The sequence below is a fragment of the Sebastes umbrosus genome, chromosome 14 (genome assembly GCF_015220745.1).
Source record: "Sebastes umbrosus isolate fSebUmb1 chromosome 14, fSebUmb1.pri, whole genome shotgun sequence".
NCBI lineage: Eukaryota > Metazoa > Chordata > Actinopteri > Perciformes > Sebastidae > Sebastes > Sebastes umbrosus.
This window is the reverse complement of record NC_051282.1, coordinates 22,986,721-23,010,614: the sequence shown is the minus strand read 5'-3', so window position 1 is coordinate 23,010,614 and position 23,894 is coordinate 22,986,721. Positions and strand designations below refer to the sequence as shown.

The 23,894-nt window shown below is 40.7% G+C and overlaps 1 protein-coding gene across 10 annotated transcripts in view; it reads left to right on the top strand.

Annotated features, from left to right (window-relative positions):
• The window catches only part of LOC119501673 (speckle type BTB/POZ protein), a 207,765-nt gene that overhangs the window by 125,175 nt on the left and 58,696 nt on the right, over positions 1 to 23,894 (top strand). For 4 of the 10 annotated variants that reach the window (XM_037792213.1, XM_037792212.1, XM_037792211.1 and 1 more), the window contains one exon: positions 1,761 to 3,442. In XM_037792213.1, coding sequence (XP_037648141.1) covers positions 1,761 to 1,905 — 145 coding nt within the window. In that variant the 3' untranslated portion in view covers positions 1,906 to 3,442. Of the gene's footprint in view, positions 1 to 920; positions 1,087 to 1,760; positions 3,443 to 3,622; positions 4,211 to 16,301; positions 16,366 to 23,894 lie in introns of those variants that run through there. The other 6 variants (XR_005209877.1, XR_005209875.1, XR_005209874.1 and 3 more) reach the window with 6 other exon arrangements.

The following is a 23,894-nucleotide window of genomic DNA, read 5'->3' as shown; positions in this document are numbered from 1 at the left end:
AGCCCAGCACCCCGAGGGTGTCAGGAGGTTGAAGACCGCCACAGGGTCCGCTGGTGGAAACACATCTGTGGGGGATGATGACCACGAGTATCAGCATCAGCAATTAATTACACGATATATCCAAAATTGTTTCGGCTTTCTGGCTTCCTGTAGTTAATTATCGCTGAAGCTCTATATTTGCACAACCACAGGGAATCCAAAGAGTTCAAAATGTCTTGAAAAGTACCAGTCATTTTTAATGGCAAACAAAAAATACATATGAATTAGGAATTAGGAATTAATGCGTAGTTCCTACTTAATAATCAGTAATCACTAATATACGTGATGGTCAGATTTTCAGATTGTACGTCAGTAAAAATCAGAAAAAAACATAGAAGATAATGCATTCCATTACAAGTACAAGTGCTGCATTCAAAATGTTACTTAACCAAAAGAACAAAAGCATTATCTGTAAAATGTACTAACTATATATACTGTATATTTATATTTATATGTTGATTATTACTGTTATTATTATTGAAGCAAAATGTGTAAGGTGTATTTTAATGTTGTAAAGAAGTAAAAAGAAATTCCCTCAAAAATGTAGTGGAGTAGAAGTCTAAAGTAGCATCAGATAATAATAAAGTACAAGTATCCCAAAACTGTACTTACGTAGAGTACTTGAATAAAGTTTCTTTCTACCAATGGACCACATCATGGCCACACTAGTATACATGTAATGAACTAAAATATCACAGTTTATGTAGGTAAACGAACCGAAATATAAAGACAATAATAAAGACAATACATGAAAAAGAATGTGAGTATATGTTACTATCAAGGCCTTTACACACAACCGGCGTTTTTTTTTTTCCCATGCAATTAATTTGTACGTCATTATATTTTTTCAAACTGTTGTTTTTGTCATTTTTGTCACATAGAACGTGAATATTACGTGGCGAAAAAGAGACAACAAGGTTGATTTCCTGAACCTTTGCACCGTGAATAAAGGCATCAACCAATCACGTTGTGCGGAACAGGTTCCAGTTGCGCCTATATTTATGAATCAATAACACAAAGGCACTGTAGACCGAACTAAGATGGCAGGTGAGTATTTCGTATTTTCGTGTCGTTTATTTGTCACAGCCCTGGTGTTTAAAGGCCTTAACTCTAAAGCATGGTACCCAACCTGGAGTCTGAGCCCCCCAAGGGGTCGCCAAATAAATCTTAGGGACTGTGAAGTAATAAACAATATAAAAGACATAAAAAAAAATCTGCTACATAAAATTCTGTTTTATTTTCATCTCACTTGTCTCACACTTTTTGTTCTCAAATGGTGTGAAGTGCTGTAGAGCTTTACCTCCTCTGGTCTCTAAAACTACTGAAATGAAACAATGTGTGAAGGGAACATCATTTTTGGTTTGTAATGTGTGAAGACGGGTTGCAAGTAGGCATTGGTTAGAAAGGGTTACAAGGTAAATATGATATGATATGACTCAACAGACTCTCTCATCAAATGCCTGCATATATTAATGATCGTTGCCTTTTATTTGCGTGATGTTATTTCTCTCAAAAATGACCTTTGGGGTTAAATATTTAAAAATATAAAGTAAATAACAGCTCTTCCAGCTGGTATGACAAATCCTTAATGTCTCAGAGCTGCGCTCCGCACAGATGGAGTTTGTTTGTGCGTGTTGTCCGTTTAGTTTCTTTCCTTAAACATTTTCCGCACTTTCCTCTACTTTGTATCTCCTCTCCCCTCTTTGCCCTGTTTCTCTCAGTCACGCAGCTGATGTGATGGAGACATCGAGCTGGAAGTCCATGGTGACCTCTCACCCTCGCCTGGTAGCGGAAGCCTATCACTCCCTGGCCTCGGCTCAGTGCCCATTCCTGGGTCCGCCAAGAAAACGGCTCAAACTGTCCTAGTGGTGCGGAGAGACTCTGATGCCCTAACCCTGCTGTGTCCTCTTGTACCGGCAACCTCACTGCTCCTCACTCCCAGTCCTCCTCTCTCACCCACAGCACCCACAGACGCCCAAGACTGAAAACCAGGACTTAGCTAGATATGGCTAGGAGGAGCTGTACAGCTGGGCCGACCAGAGACTTACAGGACTGACGCCATAGAGGAGGTACCACACATCTCTGTAGGTGGGAATAAGGGTGAATTCTGTAAGATCTAAACCTGCATATGTTTGGATTGCAAACTCAAAGCCTCGCGTATACCACATATCCTTTGTCTACAATATTGCAAAGCTAGAACCATAATCTGCGAGTCAGTCACGTCAAGAACTGATCTTCTGGCTCAAAAGGAAAAGTCAATGCTGAGTCCCTGTATATACAATTTTGTGTCATATTGTCTTGCACAGCGTCTCGAGTGTTAAAGCCCAAACTGTGCTTGTAAAGCGAAGAGGATCAACCAACCAGAAAGTGAATTGTTCCCATTGTTGATGATTTAAACAGTATTGTTTTTTTTAAGATAACAAACAGTTTGAATGAAAGAACACAAATCTGAACATGTTTTAATGTTCACTATTCAGCCTGTGCCTTAAGTCGGGCAGACACTGTGCTGACCGATCACTCCCGACTTGTTTTAGAGTCCAATTCTTCCAGATCGGTTGTCATTTGACATGCAATTTGAGGGGGGGTCATGATGCCAGATAATTCCCTGAACGATCAGCGATTGGTTGGAATTTTGGTCGGCTGCCTTGCAGTTTCAGCAGTCCGTTTTCCCTCATGGCTGCTGTCAAAATATCCATCACAAACTGCACTGAGCTTGTTTTTAATATGATCAGAGAAGTGACACGTAGCTAAAACTGTCGTCTTGAATGAGGCTACTGTGATGTAAAAATGAACTTCGCTGCAGAACATATTGTCTGCATCTTCCAGCCATCTGCGGCTCCATATTTTTTTTCTTCTTACTTTTCGTTCACAGTAGAAATGCACAAACACTGCCTTTCTCTCTTTTTGAGGATGCAATCGGCTCGTTTGAATAAACTTTATTGGAATTGTCACTGGACAAAGTCGACTTCCATTCTTACATTCAGTATGAGCAGCCGGTGAGTTAACACAAAGTAAAAGATTAATAAAAAAAAGCACAGTGTCCGCCCAGCTTTAAAAAATATATCAAAGAAAATGATCATGAAAAACTTTTTTATATTCACCTTTTACCTCAGAACATTCCCTTTGACTGACTGAACCTATGAAATACAGATGCTTCCTATTTTATCTGGCATGTCTTTTTCCTCCTTGATATCTCTTTCATATATTTTTATTAGGAAGCATGTGCACATCTGCAATACCGACTTCTGTGAAGTGAATATCATGCCTCATTTCAGATATTTAACAACAAAAGACAAACAATACCAGGAAATAAAGGCAAAACAAGACAAAAAAGAGACGAGCAAACACACGATACAAAAAATAAACCTTCCTATCCCTGAGCCACCTCGGGTGATAAAGACTACTACGCGTGCACTGCATCTTAACTGCTCGTCCTTTCTATAGAGGATATCATCGGTCTCCAAATCCTTTCAGATACCTCCAGTCTGTCATTAAGGATATGTCGGATTCTTTCCAGGTGGAGGGTATCAGTCAGTGTTGTTATCCAGGATTTAAACATCGGCACCTCTCTCTTTTTTTCCAGAACAAGAGAATCAGTTTCTTTGCACAAAGGAGACCAGAGGACAGGAGATGATGCTGTGTGATCTGTAGGTTTTTAGAGCTTTCAGATGCTCCCGGTATTGAGAGGCGAAGTCTCTCCCCTTCCAGTGGATCCCATGGGACCTATATTTGTGTTGGTTTTTTTTTATCCTGTTTGAATTGCACCATGAATCACAAATATGAAGTTTGTCAATTTAAAATATAACTTTGCAAGTCAAGAAAGTTGCAGTTTGTTGTAGGTTTGTCGTAGTATCATTTACTTTAGTGTGAAACCGCTCAGTGAACCACATCTCTCGTCTCTCGACACAATATACGTCACCAACACTAACTAGCTAGCTAACTTGCTAGCTATGTTCCACGCACAAATGAAACGTTATCTTTCCTGATGTCATTTATCCAGCGACTCCTGGTCTTTTTATCAGCCAGGAAGCGTAAGAACGAGCTAGACCCGTTGCGGGTGTGAGTACATCCCAGTACGAAACACACAGGCGTCGTAGCTTCAGCGAGAGAGACGTCACTTACGCGACTTTTGGTCGTGTATTCTTTCTAATTACGTATTTTCACAGTCTTATACTTCAACAGTTTTACAACCAACTGCGACTTTCTTGACTTGCATAATTATGTTTTAAATGGACAAACATCATATGTGTGATTCATGGTGCAATTCAATAAGGATCAAAAAAATATTTGTCTCTCGCCTTTCACTATCGTTTATATACTTTTACGAAATAAGGCCCCATGCTGGCCCACAGGAAGGGGCGGGACTTCGCCTCTCTATAACCAAAAGTGCATCTGGTTAAAAATAATTAAAATATTGCAACCCAAACATCTTGTATTTTAGGGCATAATGCATAGCTATGAAGTAAATCTGCCTCTGCTTGGTCGCATTTGTTCACAGAAGGTGAAATTTCGGGGAAGGTTTTATGTAGCTTTACCTTCAAGTAATGCAATTTTTCTTTGAGTAATGTAAGTGCCTGGCAGTGCCTGGCATTCAAGGAACAGATATGAACATAATATAGGACCTTGTCCTAGATGCTATTTCCATCCCTAGGTCTCTATCTCAATCCTGTTTTATACAGCTCATATCTATTTGTTCATGGTCTTCCAATGAATGGTATATAAATTGCACGTTTTTCCACTATACAGTCTCTCAGTCACTGCTCCAGCTTGTCTGGTGTTATCCTCCTTGATACCTTCATTATTTATGCAGTTTTGACACATAGCAGTTAGTGACTCATTAATGCACAGCGTCTTTCAACTCGCCTCCTGATCGGTGTGTGTGAGCAACACATTTCACTTCCAAGTTTAATCCTGTCGCGATCAAAGTTCAATCCCCAGAGCACAGGCTGCTCACCTCGTCTGATCACAAGAGCTCACATCCAGCTGTTTCCGCGGTCACAGGCCTGTTTGACTTGGTCTCCGTGGCCTCGCTTCGATGGCAGTTCATCAGAGAGAGCTGGACCTTTCTCTTGGACAGTATCTTAACAGGGATTTCTCTGTGTTGACCAAAGTCGATTGCCCAGCGGGCTTTAAGGAAGCTCATCCCTGAGCCCTGCAAATCGCTCCTCATCAAACAGTCAGCCTGGCCGGCGATCTTTGGGGATATCTGGCATTGTTCCGGCGCTCATCAAACGCAGGGAAGGCCATTATTTGTGAAGGTACACTGTAGCTTCACGACACACCACATATTAGTGACTTATGATTCAAATACATCTTTTATATTTGCTGAGCGACATCATATATTTTTAAATACATATATATAGTATATATATATATATATACATATATATATATATATACTGTATATGTATTATAATATATATATTTTTTTATTTATTAGAGAAACAACAGTAGTGAGATGAGAACAAGATGCAGCAGGAGTTCAGCCAGACCTGAACCATTGTGATTCATGTTGTGATTAATTCACTGTAGAATGTGATATACTGTTTAAGTGTCCTTGGGTTTCTTGAATGGCGCTATATGAATGCAAGTTATTATTATTATTATTATATAGGAACATAATATAACTGTAGAAAAACTGTTTATTTAACAGACTTCTTTATTGCACGTGTCGTCAGACAGACTGAACCAATACTGAGAAGTAAAGATGGGCAATATAATATATCAAAATATTATATATACAAGGGGTTGTCTGATAAAGGGATTGGGTTTATCAAAATATTGTAATATAGGTCACGTTTGTGTTTTCCTGCTCTTTATAGGTCGCAGTTTAACTTTACAGTTACGTAAACTGACAACTGTTGGTGAGCATATTTGAGTATTTTATCGGAGTTTGCTAATGATCAATGAATGTCTCACATTACCAGTGATTTGCTACCTCAAAGTGTCCTGTGTGTAAACGTCACCTAAAAGAACATAAACACAAAGTCATTACTAGGATTATATAATCAAGATGAATATTTTGTGAATTTTTTGTCTGCTTAAATTTGTTTACATTATTCACACTGTGTTGTTATACGCTGTGTGTGTGTGCGTGTGTGTGTGTGTGTGTGTGTGTGTGTGTGTGTGTGTGTGTGTGTGCGTGCGTGTGCGTGTGCGTGTGTTTTAATGAACTGCCAGATGGACCAAAGACAATTATCCATCTTGATGGACAATAAAGTTCCTCCTTAAAATATTGTCACATTATAGTGCTGGTGCGATATACAGTATGTCACAATATGGCAAGTACAGGCAACATTTATTATCTTGGAATTATTAAATTGGACAACAGAAATATGTAAATTGATATAACCAACTATAAAGAATAGAATAGTATTTCTTTATCACCCAGCCCGATCACATAACTGATATACACTCAGTGACCACTTTATTAGGTACCTCTGTTCAATCTAATGCAATCCAATACAACTGTTCTGCCATAAAGTCTCCGTTCATGATGCCTATACTGTTCAGTTTTGTGGGACTGTCATAGAGGTGCTGTATGTTTCAACATAAATATGGTGTTGTACTGGATTGCATTATATTGAGAGGTGTTTCTAATATTCTGCCCCTCTCATGTATGTAAATAGAAAGGACAATATAATGCAGTCCAGTACAACACCACCTTCAGAGGTTCACTATCCAGATATCCAGAGCATTAATATAGCAGCAAACAACGATATGCTATGTAAAGATATAGAGGAGTAATGTCTACCTGAGCAGAGAATGAAGTCTCTCTCCCTCTGTGTGTGTTGTAATCCGAGTTTCGCTGTGCTTTGTTGACATAGCCGGGCCGGCCTCTCTGCACTGTGCTCATTTGGCGGTTAAAGCTGACAACATTGTCGCGGAAGCGTAGTGCACACCCTCCAGTTGCCCCCCAGGGTAAACACTGTTAGCTCTGTCAGCAGTGTTGCTGTTGTTTGCAATGTTAGCTTCTAGCTGTCGGCTCAGCCGTCGCCTTGTGGAGGCTATACATGTAGATAAGCTCTGAATATCATATTTAGAACCTTTATAACTATGACCTCAGTAGTCAAGTTGATTTTATTGTATAGCCCAAAATCACAAATCACAAATTTGCCTCGGGTTGCTTTACAATCTGTACAGGATACGACAACCTCTGTCCTTTACAGTACGACCCGCTCATCGGATAAGGAACAACGTAATAAAAAAAATTTTAATTTAAAAGGAATAAACCTCAGGAAGAGCAACAGAGGAGGGATCCCCCTTTCAGGATGGACAGACGTGTAATAGATGTCGTGCGTACAGAGTAACAACATAATGAAAATACAACATAGACAATCAATATGACAAAGAATAATACATGTAATGTGAACATATGTGAGGATGTGGATCCAGGAGGATGTCAAGCAGCTTCCAGGCGTCGTCAAGCAGATAGAGTCAGAGTAACACGACCACCTCTCCACACCGAATAGATAGTAATAAACATATAATATATAATTTACACATTTGCGACAGTGTCACCAAAAACTGAACGTTATGAGCTTCATAGAGATAGATGTTATGGCATTAGATTGTACAGGTATACTGTATATAATTAGGTGGCCAAGTGTGTGTGCATATATATATATTTATATGACAACAGTGTTTGATAGCTTACACCACAACAACGTGCCAGAACCCTCAAATAAGCCTTCCAGCCAATATTTCCGAGTTTGAGAATTTCCCTTTAAAGGTCAAGGTGTGTGTGTGTGTGTGTGTGTGTGACGGACTGAAAGAGTGTGTGAACATGGCAGACATATGGCGCTCTACGAGTGGGCATGCATGTCAGCACAATGTGCTTTTTTGGGAATGTCCCTGAGATAGGAAGAGGCTTTGTTTACTGACGTCGGGCCTGCCAGTGTGACCTTCCTCATATGAGCTGGAATTTGAGGCATCAGGGTGTGATTTTTTTTCCTTTTTTTTTCGAGCTTTGATAGTCAGCTTGTGTAGCAGCTTGCAGCCAACCTTCTGTGTCTTTGTAAAGATGCGTGTGCGTGTGTGTGTGTGTGTGTGTGTGTGTGTGTCTCCATTGGCCTTAGATGAGACCGTCAGGGGGAGATAGATGGAGCGATGCATGTGGAGAGGCGTACTCCGTTGTTATGCATGCTGTATGAGTCTGTCACTCCCTCCCCTCCTCCTCGCTCTTCCTCCCTGTGCCTCCGCCTCGCCTCCCCATCATTCACTCCTCCTTTTTATGAGAGGAAGGAGAGCGAGGCGTGGCAGGTCAATGCCGTGAAAGCCCGTGACAAGCTCTGCGTCTGTGTCAGCCCGCCATTGCTAAAGAGGAGGAAGAGCCGGGCGGAGATTGATGCCTGCTGGTCTGCACTGCCCGGCAGGAGGAAGAGGAGGAGGGAGGACAACAGTGAGAAGAGAGGGAAGTGGAAAGTGTTGGGTGGGGTTCAGGATTTCTTGTGGTTTTTGGGGCTTGAATTTAAAACTCCAACTATTTGTATGTCATCGCCCTCCACTTGTCAACAACTCAAGCATCTCTATGAATGTAGATATTGTAGTAATTTCACTCGAGCATTTGACTTTCTCTGATATCCCGGGGAAACTATACCAGATATTTAGTTTTCTCTTGATTCTCCTTTGTCTTTTTATTTGATCTCTTTGTTATCTTTTAAATCATCACAGAAATAAGCATGCTGCGTGCAGTTTACTGACGTTACAGAAATCCAGCTGGGTAAAAAGCTTTCTCTAATCCCCTACCCCTATTTCAGAAACCGAGTATTTAGTTTACGTGGCGTTTAAATTATCAAGTTCCTTGAGAAAGCAGATTGTAACCTAGCTACTTAAGTGCATGTAAATACCAAAATCTTTACATTTAAAGCATTTATCAACATATCTTTTTAATGAGGCGTACTTTCAAAGGTTATAAGTTGCAACTAATGCAATGTTAATGATTAATAATACATGTATCAGTGCTTTATTGATCATTAGTAAGACATTAAAAAGGACAACTGTTGGGTTGCCAGGTTGTGAAAAACCCATTGGGCTGCTGGTGTATAGTAACCACTGTCATTTGTTTTGTCTTTTTCACTAGCTCGTTAATTCTTCAGAAGGCTTTAATGGACAGTTTTACCATTTTTCCACTGGAAAAGAGCTATAAAGCATCAGGATCTATTAAACCTGCATTCATTAAATTTGTTTGGCCAGCTGGGGGCAGCACAACAAACCATAAAGACAACATTGACATAGTATCACCTTTGAAAGTTGTCAGGGCAAACTTGTTAACCTATTAACAAATCTAGGGAATAAGTATTATATTCTCATATTAGTTCTGTTTTGGAGCTGACATGTGAGGGAAATATCCGCCTCTTTAGCTGCTAAATGCTTCACTATGTTCACCAGCTGGTCACTAACATCGTCTGTCTGCTGTTTGGTGATGAGCAGGTAGTGTACAGTGGGTTTATCAGAGCTTTTGCACTGACAACTGCAGCTAGAATTTATAAATTGTAAAGCTTTATTAATGGTTGATAATTGTACTAAAGAGGACTTATTATGCTCATTTTCAGGGGCATACTTGTATTGTAGGTTTCTACTAGAACATGTTTACATGCTTTAATGGTAAAAGAAAATGCTTTATTTTCCTCATACCGACTATGCTGCTGCACCTCTTTTCACCCTGTGTATGAAACGCTCTGTTTGACCTTTTACATGCACATAAAAACTATATAACACACTAAAGGAAAGGGAAAAAGCACAAACGCGTAATAAGTCCCTTTTAATCAAAAAGATCAGTAATGAGACATTAATAAGGACAACTCTTGGTTGTTGTGAAAATCCATTTAGCTGATGTATATCCTTCAACAAATCATAATTTGTTTGTGTTTTTAATAAGCTCTCAAATTTGTCTAATGGACAGTTTGACTACTTATCTGTTAGAAGAGCTTCTGGACCAAAAACCCATTGAATAAAAACGTACTAATATTCATAAACCCGGACTTGACAGATTACTGTACTGGAAAAAGAATATGAATTACTTCCTCATTTTTAATCAATGGCTTATTAAAAGTAAGAAACCCATTCCCTTTTTTTATGATGAATTCATTTTCTAACAAGACATCAACATAACTGATTTGGTAACATTAATAAAGACATTAGTTACAACCTATAAACCCCTTTATAAAGTACGCTTCATTAAAGCGGTGGTGCCCAGCCATGTGGAGCCGTCAGCCGCGCCTAACGCCGCATTAATGAGAACACATCGTAACCTTTGTGAGGAGATATTTGACCGTATATCCCTCATGATATCCCAAGTAATCCACTCAGATGGTATCGTCTGTGACAGGCGAGGCGAGCTCAGGCCTTGGGGCAGAGAAATGGAAGGATGAAGTGACAGGGGTAATGGATGGATAGAGGGATGAAGAGTGATCGGGTGTCATACAGGTGGGATAGGGCCAGACATGGTGAATGAAGGAACGGTGGAGGATGGATGGCCGGAGCACCTCAGACATTGACAGCGTTGAGAGATTTGTCTTCTTTGTGCTCACTTTGTCTTGTTTCTCCTTCTCCTCTGTGTCCGAGTGTGTTAAATCTCATAAAACTATTTACTCTGATGATGCAGCAGCAGCGACGGCGGTGGTTTTGCCGTGATACTGTACCTGCCATTTCAGGAGAATCCTCCATTCTGCGACGGTTGTCTTAAAGATTAAGGGACGTGCACAAACAAACAATCTGCAATCCGCAATGAACTGTTTGCTAATAACACCGGATGTAGAAATTAGAGAACCAGACATGGGAGTTGAGTCATACTCTCACACACACACACGGACACAATTACGCATATATATATGAGCTGCTAATTGCTTTGTGTGCACCAATCCGTCCTGTGACTGTGCCGGTGCAATATTGCGATGCTGTGGGTGTTTGCTCGGCTCATAACCGCAGACCAATGTGGCGGAGACAAGCTCATATATTAAGATAACCCCGAAACGGAATGGAATTGTATTTCCCCGGTGGTTCAAACGACTTCTGTGGTTGTAAACTGATAGTGGATGAGATTTGGCTTTAATGAAGCAAGACTTATTGTGCACAGTGCAACAGAGGAAGGTGCATGTGTTTCATTATTTGAGTGTGTGTTTGAATGTGCATGTGTGTGCGTCTGTGTCCATTTTTTCCCTTAACAAGGAGCGCTGTTATCTATAGCCGCATGTTTGCCAGCGCTGTTGTTATTGTATCGCCATTTTTCTTGCTCTGAGGTTGGAGTGTGTGTCTGAGGGCTGTGATTTATTTTGCCTGAAATAATCAAGTGAAAGGTTTTTATTTTGTGCTCGCCCCTGGTGTAATTTTTCCTCAAGGTTGTGTTTGTTTGTGTGTGTGTGTGTATGCACAGGCTGTACGAGTGTCATCTTCATCTGTTTATTAGAATGTTCCCTACTGGCCCGGCTATAATGAGACCTGTGGAGCCAAGGAGTGATGGAGTTGAACTCATCAGGACAAGACTCATCACAACAGAGAGAGAGAGAGAGAGACGTAGCAGGGAAGGGTAGAAAATAAAGAGGGAAGTTGGATGCTGTAAAAAGCACCAAGGCCACAACAAACACAGCAATACATGACATGCATCATTTTTCACATTGTTGTCTAGAGCTTCATTTGGGGATGTAAAAGACATGGCATTTAAAGTGAAATAGCTAAAATCACGGCGGTGATCAGTATCTCCTAAAAAAAACAAACACTTCCTGTACTTAAGCAGTGGCTGCAATTCCATCTGGAATTATTACCCTACTTACAAAGTCGCAGGGGAAACATTTTACTACCCATCTCCCTCTGGAGTATTAATCCTGTCCAAATAGGGCTGAAGATATATAATGGAAGTGAGCTGAATGAAAAATAAATGGAGGGCCTGAGTCTATCGAAGCATGCATTAGATGAGAGGAAGAGAGGTACAAGTAAAGTAGAGTAGAGCTTTTATGTCCCCGAGGCGCAATTTGGTTTACAGACAGTAGTCAAATGAATAGTAAAATACAGTAATATGCAAAACTACACAATAAAAACAAACAAGACTAAGAAGCTACAGCCATGCTAGAAGCTCTGGGAGACTGTACTTAGCATGGATGTATAATAAGACGTGGGTACGGTGCCGCCGCTCAGCCTTGCTTCCAATTTTTTCCAGTGGCCACTCACAGGATAGCAACGAAAAATCCGCCTGCAGCCCAAAAAGCATTTTCCCCATAGACCACTATTGTAAAAGAGGCATCTGTAAAACTGTTGACAGGACACATCGAACTGCAAACAAGGTCAATTATGACTCTTTCTATTATGAGATTTTGATCCATGGAGATTTTATATTTGTAAAACGTTTCTCGAGCCGAGAAAAGCGTGACATCTATGACTTTGAATTTCTGTGACGTCATCACAATGTAAAGTCTATGGACTGAGCGGGAACTCGCAGGTGGGGCCAGCGCATTTTCAGTGGGCTGCATACCTCGAAAGCTAGAGAGCTTTTTCAGCGTATGCGCCAGGCAAGCAATTCTCACTGGACTGAGTAGATGCCATCTTGGGGTCCGGTATCTAGTTCTTATAACACATCCATGGTACTTAGGCACAACTGTGTTTTGAAGCTAAATGCTAACGTCAGCATACTAACATGCTCACAGTGACAATGTTAACATGCGGATGTTTAGCAGGTATAACGTTCACCATATTCACCATATTATTTGAATGTGTTAGCGTGCTAACATTAGCTAATTAACACTTAACACAAAGAGTGTCAAGGTGAGGAAATGTTCCCACCATTAAATAAACCGATTACACCAGACATTTTACAAGAAAAGATGACGCTCAATATCTGTAGAGCGCTTACATTGATCTTTAATATTGGATGACAGTGTGACTGGCCTCTCCGGTCGAGCACACACTTGGGTTTAAATGGCCAAATAGGCGCTTTTGCTTTTCGCTTTAACACCAAATCCTCCGTCATCATCTTGTCTGTCACCTCTCTCTCGTCCTGTGTGTGAAATGTGACTCCTGCTACTCTGGTCTGAGACTACGTACGGAGCAGACACTTCCACTTTCAATTTGCAGCGTCCGTCGTCTGACTGTATTGATACGTGAAAATTAACTAAATGGGTTTTATTTCAATAAAAAAAGCAAATTGAAGATGGGCAATTAATGTAATCGTGTATGCCCTGAACACCGTGTAACACCGACTACCGTGACAAGCCTAGCTAGTGATGCTAGATTAATAGTCAGTTGATCACCAAAGTCAGTAGGCTTCATCCTCTGGAGACCATGAATGACTGTACAAAATGTCATGGCAATCCATCCAATAGTTGAGATATTTCAGCCTGGACCAAAGTGACAGACCTAGAACCAAAGTACAAACACAGATTGATGCCATTGTCACTGATCATTAAACCCATCTAAAGAAAGCAAAGACAACAAATAAAGAAACCAGGGGACAGTCCTGTCACACTCAGTGTACAGCTGGTAAAAGGCCAAATTATATTTCATTTAATGTAAATTTAAGTGATGGAATAAAATACTTGTTTGCCAGTCCATCACAACACACACACAGTTGTCATGTCGTTGGACTGTATGAGACAGAGAAAGAGAACATGGGTTTGGACAAGATATTAGAAAAGGATAATGCAATCCAATCCAAAACCACCAACAACAACTATTGTATGGACTCAAATATTACACAGAGTTTAATCCATTCCTTTCTTACAAAGTGCCAACAAAAAATATACATTACATTTGAATTAGATTGTAAAGGTGTACCTAAAAAAAACTGAAATGTAAAACAGATATATTGCAAATTGACAGAACTCTTTGCAGTGGCAGGAGCTGAAATTGCTGCTCAAAAAATAGGAGAAAACTTGTATCTGAAGAGTTAAAACAACAGAGTACAAGTGAAACCTAATAAACGCGAGGCAGGCTGAGGTCTGAACAAGTAGAGAGAGAGAGCGAGGAGATACACTCAAGGACATCACAGGAAAAGGGGAAACAAGGGTTGTCTTATGAGCACTGTGGTCCATTTGTTACCTGCGCATGGGTAAATGAAAGCCCTCTCTTAGCCTCGTTAAGCATGATGCACTGCCTCGGCCATCGGCACGGCGCTGATTAAAATTCTCCCTCCGGAGTTCGGGGGAGCAGCTAGCTGAGGCTGCATTCCTGTACTCCCAAAGCAAATGGGCCGAAAGGTCACGGCTCGGCGACCCCCACAGCCATGTCTTATTTATTTAGCCTTTTACCTCGCCTGCCTCTGGGACAGAGGGAGGAGAGGAGATCTTCATTCATGCTCATGCTCAAACACTGGCAGTATATGCCACACACACACCTAACAGAATGAACTGTTGCTGATTCCAAATGATTGATACTGCACTGGTTGTCTTTTTTAAATCTCTATACTGATTCCAGTGTTGTATGATTCAATTCCACAGATGTAAAAATGATTATCAAATGAAAAAAATGAAAAAATTACACTTAGATTTAGTGGAGAGTCTTAAGGTGTTTTAGTGCAATTGGAGAGTTTTTTCCTGACCCAAGGCCAGTATATTCGGTGAGTTTGAAAGCTGTTATCAAACCCGAGTGCACTTGAGTTGAATCAATTTCAGGACCACAACAAAACAGCGGTCGCGGTTGTCTTTGAGCAAACTCTAGACTGGATCAATGCTGGCGGTATGGCTCAATGGATGGCAGTGTCAGTCTGTCCGTTGGTTGGTAGTCCATCTCTTTGATCCAGACAGAAATATCTCAACAACTATCAGATGGATTGCCACGACATTTGGTACAAATATCCATGGTCCCAAGAGGATGGATCCTAATTACTTTGGTGATACCAAACATTTCCTCCAGCACCACCAACAGCTCAAAGCTCACTTTAAATATCTCAACATCTACTCTATGGACTGACACAGTATTTTGTACAGATATTCATGCACTCAAGAGGATGAATCCCACTGACTTTGATGACCCTCTGACTTTTCTTCTAGCACCACCATGAGGTTGACACTTCACTTCATGTGCCATCATCAGGTCAAACTTTCAATTTGTCCAATACTTTGGTTTAACCAACAGACTCTATAGTCAATAGGTACGCACATGGTGACAAACCCACAGAGATGTATCATCCATTCTGCATTTTCCCACAGCTCTTCTGAAGGTTTTAGTGTCTTTCAGCTCATTGTTTTGGTTTTCTAGCTTGCAAATTCCACTCTCATCAACCCCAGTTTTAAGCCACACACCCACATTGTATTGGACCTTATCAAATGAGATGGTGTTTGAAGTGCTGCTGGATTATGATGTCTCAAGCACTGATAGGCATGATTGTTTTTTTTATATTTTTTTGCGTCATATGGGAACCAAATTAACAGTGTTAAATAGTGACAGAAAATGGTCTACTATTGTCCTTGTTTGCAGAATTTGCACACTCACACATGTGATGTAAGTGATATATGGGGTCATGAAATGACAATTGATGCACAGTTTGGATGGATACTTGAGCATAAAAGGAATCCCAAAAAATCTGAAGAAATTAACCCGAGTACAGACTTAAGTATCTGGACCAAGTGTAAAAAATCATCGTCCTTGTCCCAGGGTCTAAATGTTCGTCCAGATGATGTTCCATCCTGCCAAGAACAAATTTCACAAGGAAGCAAGCTTGCAACTTTTGGGATGAATTGGTATTGGCTTCCAAAAACCCACATCATCAGTCACCCACAGCAGACCTGATAAACTCCGCTTGCTCTGTGTGAAGAGTGGCTGATACCAGAAGGGAGTTGAGAGAGACAGCAGACGTACACTTTTAATCTCTCCCCCGTTTCATCTCTTCTCCTCGTCATCTTCTCTGCCTGCCGGTTTGTTGCATCAAACTCTTTGATAGGTACAAACAACAACTGTATAATTACTCTGAACATTTTGTGAAGAGGATGTTTCTGACATTTGTTGCTGAGGCTGCTCAGCGTGTATGCGTTGTAAGAGAGGTGGCACATTAAACTACATAAGCATGGGTTCCTTTGTACAATTACACTTGTCTAGTCAGCCTGCAACATGTTGCAGGATTATACTGGCATCTGCCCACATTCAATTCTGGTGCTGGGTATAGCCATTGGCAGCATAACTTTCCAACTCCAACTGGTGATAACAAATATCCACAATTTCTACAATCCAAGCTATTTTGTGATGGCATTTCTTAATGTATTTTAGCACTTTAACTGCTTCCCTATAACCTGCCTTGTTGACTTCTTCTGAAATGAATGATTTTTTTCACTTTCCAGAACTCTTTTTGACAACCAGAGAGAGAACTGGATGAACTTGTTTAACTCAGCTGGGTGGTTGTACCTGCGAGGAGGAGTAAAAGTGATGCAGCCATAAAAGCATAATATATATTTCCATTCAAGAAAAACTTGATTCCCTCAAGAAATTTATTTTGGTCATTACATTTTTAGTTAAGATCGAAATGCAGCAAAATGTCTCCTAATAACTAATAATTCTAATGCTGTGTTGACACTACAAGTGACACAGCAACAGGCTACAGGCCATTTTCAATGGAAGCCGTTGAGATGAGGCTACAAACTGATGCCCGCTTCTTGTTGCTGCATGATGGGCGTGACACGATACAAATAAAGCTGAGCTGGTCTCAACCCTTTTCAGCGCTCCAGTGATGCGGTGAAGCGTCCCCAATCATATATTTTTGTTTCACCCTGTTCTGTTCTAAAGTATCTAAAGAAATGCCGGTTCCCAGTGCTATTATACATTATACGAGCGCTTGAGCAACACTTCAACACCGACTTGGCAGCGATGTAGCTGGCCACGCTGGCCGTTTTGTTGCTTTTGTTGCTCGCAGTATGAACATAGCTTAAATGTTTACGGCCATGCTAGTGGCACTGTGAGGCTGTTCTTATGCACAGCAGTGCTTTGAGCTGCTTTGACATGCTCAACAGTAACAATGTCAACATACTGATGCAAACGTTTACGATGTAAACCAACTAACATTTGCTAATTACCACTTGTACACGATGTACATCTTAGCCAGATGGGAATTAGGGCTGTCCTTGTCCACTCTCGACTAATTTATTAGTTGATTTTATTGACAGATCTGTGAAACTGAGTTTCTCCATAAAGAATCACACAAAAGCACCACTTGGAAATAAGTCATTTAGCATGAAAAAAACATAAAAAATTACTAATCGACTAAAGAAATCTTAGTCGACTTAGAACAAAATAACAGATTAGTCCAATAATCGACTAAGAGGGGGCAGCCGTGATGGGAATGTCATTAGTTTTGCAGGTACTTTGTCATAAATTAAAGTATAAGCGAATTAAATTTTTTACCTATTGATGGCGCTAGATAAAGGTCAGAGGATCACCAATTATTATTATCATTCTTGTTATTATTATTATTACAATTCATCCCGAGGAGAACATGAATAGCTGTACCAAATTTGTTGGCAATCCATCCAGCAATTGTTGAAACATTTCTCTAAAAAAAAAAACAAATTTCCACCTCAAGGTGGCGCTACATTAAAAGTCAGAGTATCACCAAAGTCATTAAAATTCATCCTCTTGGGACGATGAGTGTCTGTACTTATTTTCATGGCAATGCATCGAATAATTGTTGAGATATTTCAGTCCGGACCAAAAGTGGTGGACTCAACCAACTGGCACTGCCATCCTCAGAGCCACACTGCTAGCATGGCTACAAACTGAACAAGCGTTAGCTCTTTTACATCTCTTTTTTTTTTTGTGATTCAAAGCAAACCAGATCATTCGGGTTGTGAAACACAAGCAAACCGTCTTCTTTTTGACATCATTCACCATGACTCAACTTTATGAAGTTTCAAACGGTTAACTCTTTCTGCCATTTGGAATCGCGCCTTTTGACTGAATACAGTATTTGATCCCCTGAGGAGACGTCTGACATTGCTCTCCTCTCACCTCTGATATTCTCAATCCAATTTCCCCCCTCGCTCTCTGTTCTTAACACCTTCCTTTGCATCGCACTCATCCCTCCAACTCCGCTCTCCTCTCACTCTCGCCCCTCCTTCAAGCCAATCTCTCCTTCAGCGTCCTCTCCCCCGTCCATAGTTGGCTTCCTTTTCTCCAGTCATCCCTCCCTCTAGCCTCCCTCATCTTCGCTTCTTCTTGTCTCTCTCTCTCTCCTTCTCTTTTCTCCGTCTCTGTCTTCCCCCTTGGTTCGTGGTGCAGGTCCGGCGAGGTGTAATTGGGTTGTGCTCTGTTAGAGAGCTTCTGGGAGAGGAGCTTTAATCTTTAGTCTCGCTCAAAATGTAAAGCGAAGGCTGGAGGGAGATTTTCCCCCTCACCACACACATGTTTTCATATTCCCCTTCCTTTATAAAGACACAATGCATTAATACATATAGAGGATTATTCACTTCATTTTTTTTTTTCCAAACACAATGAATCACACACACTTCAACTACACACTAGTCACATTCCCTTCTTGAGCAGCTCCCACGCCGTCCATTCAGTGTCAGTGCTTTCTAAAGACAAGTGTATATGCTGATTCTGCCCACAGCAAGTAAAGCACATTAGTGCTCTCCAGGTGGTGTGTTGACTAGATAATGAGCGTTGAGGTAATTGATTGGGGGTTGTAATTAGTGGTTAGCTGTCACTGATTAATCACAGTCCGCTACTTCCAGCGTTATCATCTCTGGGTCTCAGGTTGTTTTGAGCATTTGTGTCCGCTTCACCGGGCAGCAATTGTGCCTTTATCCTGATCGTCTCGGTGCTTAGCGCCGACCTGACGTGGAAAACAAGCTCCTTCTCCCCCCCTCCCAAAAAACATCCTCCAATTTCTTCCTCATTGCAGTTTCAGCTGTTTGGTTTATCTGATTTCCTCACTGACACCCTTCTGTCCCTTCAGTCGGTCTTATTAGAAATATATAAATAAAGGAGAGCCTGTAATCGGCGCTCGGGCCTCCAGGCTGTCCTATTGTCATTTTTGATTAGTGCTGGTTTGTCAAATTAGCCCACTTTAATCTCACAATTAAATGATTTAATAAGTTTCGCACCAGTATCAGATGAAACTTTTGTAATGACTCATTTGTATGCTGAAGCTTGTGAAATCATTTCTGTTAATAGGATAATTCCGGCACTAATCAGCAAGTTTTTGCTCAGATGAGGTGCTGCTGAGCTTCCTGCTACATCTCCAGATTACTGACAGATAGCCGTACTGCGCGCTAATATTATACAACAGAGAGAGAGGAGACAGATTCATCTCTGTGTGTAAGTGCAAGTGTGTGTGTCCACTTACCTATACAGTAGCCTGTATGTTTGTGTGTGTGTGTGTGTGGTTAGTCTGCTGATTGATAGTCAGGTTTAGTGCAGAGTCTGGGCAGTGCCATGGAAACAGGCAGAAACCCACAGCAGCTTGACCTTCTGAGGTTTAGGGATGGATGTGTACCTGTGTGAATGTGTGTGTGTTTTCATACTTCTATCTCTGTGAGGACCAATTTTAGTGCTTTAACCCTGGATTGTGAGGACATATTTGTAAAGTGAAGACATAACGGCCTGTCCTCCCCTCTCCAAAGAGCTGTTTCGTGTTGGTGACACATTAAACTGGCAGATAAAGCATCTTTGTGGATGGAATATGTGAGCAAGGTATCACTTCGAAAGAGAGATATGATTGAAATTCCAGACGGCAACCACAGCATGTCTGGAAATGTAAAACAAACTTTTTGCCAAATGAAATCCAAACACACACTTCCGACCCATGATAGAGCTCTGCCAGCTACAGTGACCCACAAGCTGATAATGGGACGGGTTATCTGGTTGCCTCAAATTACAGTTCATTGTATTTATAACCGCGAATGCAGAATCCAGTATTCAGGCATTTTTTTACCAGACAAGAAAAGTGATATCATTATATTTTTTGACTGGCATTTTACATATTTCAAGAGATAATAGAACAATTAGTGCAGAAACATCCAAAGAACAGGTATTTTTCTGTCTTTAAAGCAACATTAACGGATTCTTTGGCTGCTTTGGGGGCAGCCAAACAAGTTGTTAACTCAACACTGACATATTCAGACATGCAAACTTGTCACCTTTTGGTGAAATTGGATGTTTTTGACTGCCCGCATGTCTTAAGGCCTTTACACACAGGGGGTGTGAGGAATAAACAACGTGAAAATGCGAAATACTCGCCTGCGAATATTATATGTCTAGGGCTTTTATTGTGGAAGGTAAAAACGTAATGAGTGAATGTATATATTTATGATTGGAAATCAATTAACAACACAAAGCAATGACAAATATTGTCCAGAAACCCTCACAGGTACTGCATTTAACATCAAAAATATGCTCAAATCATAACATGGCACATTTCTTGAAGTCAGAGGTCAAGGGACCCCGTTGAAAATGGCCATGCCAGTGTTTCCTCGCCAAAATGTAGCATGATTTGGAGCGTTATTTAGCCGCCTTCACTCTAGCTTTAAAACTGAGCCTACGACAGCCTCCGAAAGATCGAGTGCGTTAATGCGTTAAAGAAATTAGTGGCGTTAAAAAAACAATTTGCGTTAACGCGCTATTATCGCGTTAACTTTGACGGCCCTAATAAAAAACAATGTCTATTTTTTTTTCACATACACATAGTCATTTGACCCATTGCTGATATACAAATGAGGATTAGTGCAGCTTTAATCTTGGTTTTAGTGGTAAGGTAAGACATATGTAAGGGTAGGAGTTTGGGTTTTGCAAATTATGAGGGGTTGGATTAGTGTTTGGAGCTGGGGAACGCATTGTGGCAATGATATGTGTGTGAGTGTGTGTGTGTGTGTGTATGTGTGTTTAGTACACGCTGTGTACTTGAATGTGAGGAAAGAAGGATGTGTGATAGAAAATCCCTAATTTCACCACTGGGCAGAGGAATGCCAGCATGATGTATGAGGTCACTCGTCCTTCAAGAAGCTTTGCTCTATCCGCTTTTATCAGGCAAGCTGTTCCCTCAACACACAGACACACACACACACACACACACACACACACACACACACACACACACACAAGCCTGTGCATACCTGAAAGGTCACTGTGAGGAATGTTGGTCCATCAGTCCGGCTATTACCCTTCATTAGTTGTAAAAGATCTCTGTTCAGCTGACTCTGTGAAATAGTCGCCGCTTATGAGACATTTCTTTCTGGACCTCATGAATTCTTCAAACGGCCGATTGCCCTCCTCCACTGGAGTGAGCTGACGGGTCCGAGCTCAAGTCATCACACATTCACCTCACACCTGAGTGAAGGGAGCTTGTGTGTCACTCACACACACACACACTCCCGTCTGGTGAAGAATTCCATCAAAAACCCCAAAGCCGAGGCTGTTTTGCTTGCTTTTTTATTTTGTTTATATACTTTTTTTATTTCTTTCTTTATTTACGTTCAATTCAAAGTTTTCATTAAAATGCAAAGGATTTTTGCCTCTCTCACTTATTCCTCTTCAATCTGCCAATTTCCCCCCACTGCACTTGACAATTATCTTTACTTGTAAGGCTTTGCAAGTTTGTCTTACTCTGTTTCTCACGCATATTCCCTCTCTCTCGGGTGCTGCTGAGGTCCGGTTTATTTCTCAGCTGGGGACGTACAAAATCTCTGCTGCAGTGGGCCAATTACTCGCCCTGGCTGTTTCTGTGTACTTTGCGTTTTACATCTCAGCATTAGAGCAGTCAGTCATTTACTTCTCATCGTAGATCTCCTTATAACCATCTGCGCCAAGAATGCCTGACCATAAAGCTAATATTTCCATTTTTCATCTCAGGATTATGATTAAGAGAAAATTATAACAATCAAATGACAATAAACAGCCCGCCATATCACTCCGGAGTGGCATGGCGAGGGTGGTTTCCGTTCACTGATAGTTTTATATGAAAATAAATGTGTTTCTGAACAAGGCACATACGGTGTGATTTATATATAAACACTGATAATAAACTTTATATGAAAAACAATATTCGGAGTCCTTCACAGCAAACAAAACAGCATGCAAAATTATTGGAGGCAGCAGAATAAGACAGCAAAACAAGTTCTTCCTTATTTGAATTTAGACTTTTCTGCCGTGCAGGTGTGTGTGTGTGAGGCATCCATGGCTGGTAATATTGTGGGATCCTAAAAAACAACATGATGTGTGTTGTGTTAATGAGCTACGTCGTCATGAAAGCCAAAGTAAATAAATAGATGAATGCATTATTACAGTAGCTGCACAAAGGTGCGTGTGCAATGATGGGGATAATAATCATCAATGTGCTGTCGCTCCAGCTAATGACTACGAGCACACCGCCTTGTACAATACGTAGCAGTGCTCCATTGCTGCTAATTTGGAGTGTGTAATTGCCGTCTGTCTAGAGTTTAAACAAATAGTTCACCATAGATTAAAGCTGTAGAACATAACTTCTCATGACTTGTTGTAATTTTGGCGTTATTGCTAAAGTTTCTTTGCGGTGCAGCCGTGCAAACTCATCATTCCTTCGTCTATTTACTCCAAAACACAACACATAATTGCCTGTGTGCACATACAGGGAGGATTTTCCCCCAGAAAAGAGTGAACAGCAGTGTGAGAGCGCGCATAAACTGGCCGCTCAGTAAGTAGGTTGAATCACTCCTGTGCTGCAGTTGTGAGTCGCATGTGATGCTCCAGTGGGAATCCATTAATAAACAGCTGACGACATGATGCACACTATAAAGCAGAAACAGTGGGGACCAGACTGTGCTGGTTGATTATAATGAAGGATGCCACAAAGGGAACTTCACAGACACTTCTCATGACTGCGCACGTTAACGCATGTTGAAAAGTAAAGCTTTGTGTTCACACTGTGTTTAAGATGGCCAGTAGTATGTGAGAGGCTGCTGTTGACGGATTATTTAGAACAGCTGAGATGAAGTCTGATGGGATTCTCTGCTTTGTTCCAACTATTCTCTCTTCTCCCTTTTTCCCCCTCTGTGCTGAGGAAAAGATGCAGCTCAGATCTCTGTTGGACTAAACATCTGTTCAGCCTCTGAGGAAGTTCAGGCGGAGTGTGAAGTAAAAATTGTCTGTGCATGTTTGTCATATGTGCTGCTTTTTATTCACAGGAGTCAGTTGAATTGCTTAAGTCTGAGTATTTAGACCTACTAAAATGAGAAGAAATGTAAATAGAAGAAGTTTATTCTTTATATTTCTCATGCAGTTTGAAAATGGACGGCCTTTCCCCTATAGCAAATACTGAAGTAAAATTATTTTTTCTATGTCTCCGTGCTGGCGGTACATCCATCTGTTCCATTCTCGTGAACGCGATATCTCAGGAACGCCTGGAAGGAGTTTCTTAAATTTTACACACAAACGTCCACTTGGACTCAAGGATGAACTCGTTAGGATTTGGTGGTCAAAGCTCACTGTGACCTCACAAAACACGTTTTTGACCATAACTCAAGAATTCATATGCTAATTAGGACAATTTCACACACATGGCTAACAGGATAAAATGATGAAATGATGACATGTTGGATAGACATGTATGTAAACTACAACTTGACTGGTTGGCGGAAGCATGCAACCGCAACATGGTTTTAGTTTAATATTGTTTTTACAATGTTTTATAATGTTTCTATTCTTTAAAACTACCACAGAACTACAGTATTCAGTATTATAATGACTTAAATATTTGCATAAGGAGTATATTTATATGCACAATTAGTTATTGCAAGTATGGAGTACGAAGTACTGGATTTCTGAGGCCGATACTGATATTTGAAAGTTTAAAAATCGATATGCGAGCCAATAGTATTTTTGTAATTTTTTTCTGAGGAAATGATACATACTGAGTGGGACTTTTTAGAGTTGCTACATATGTAATGGTGACACTGTTTCTAAATTAC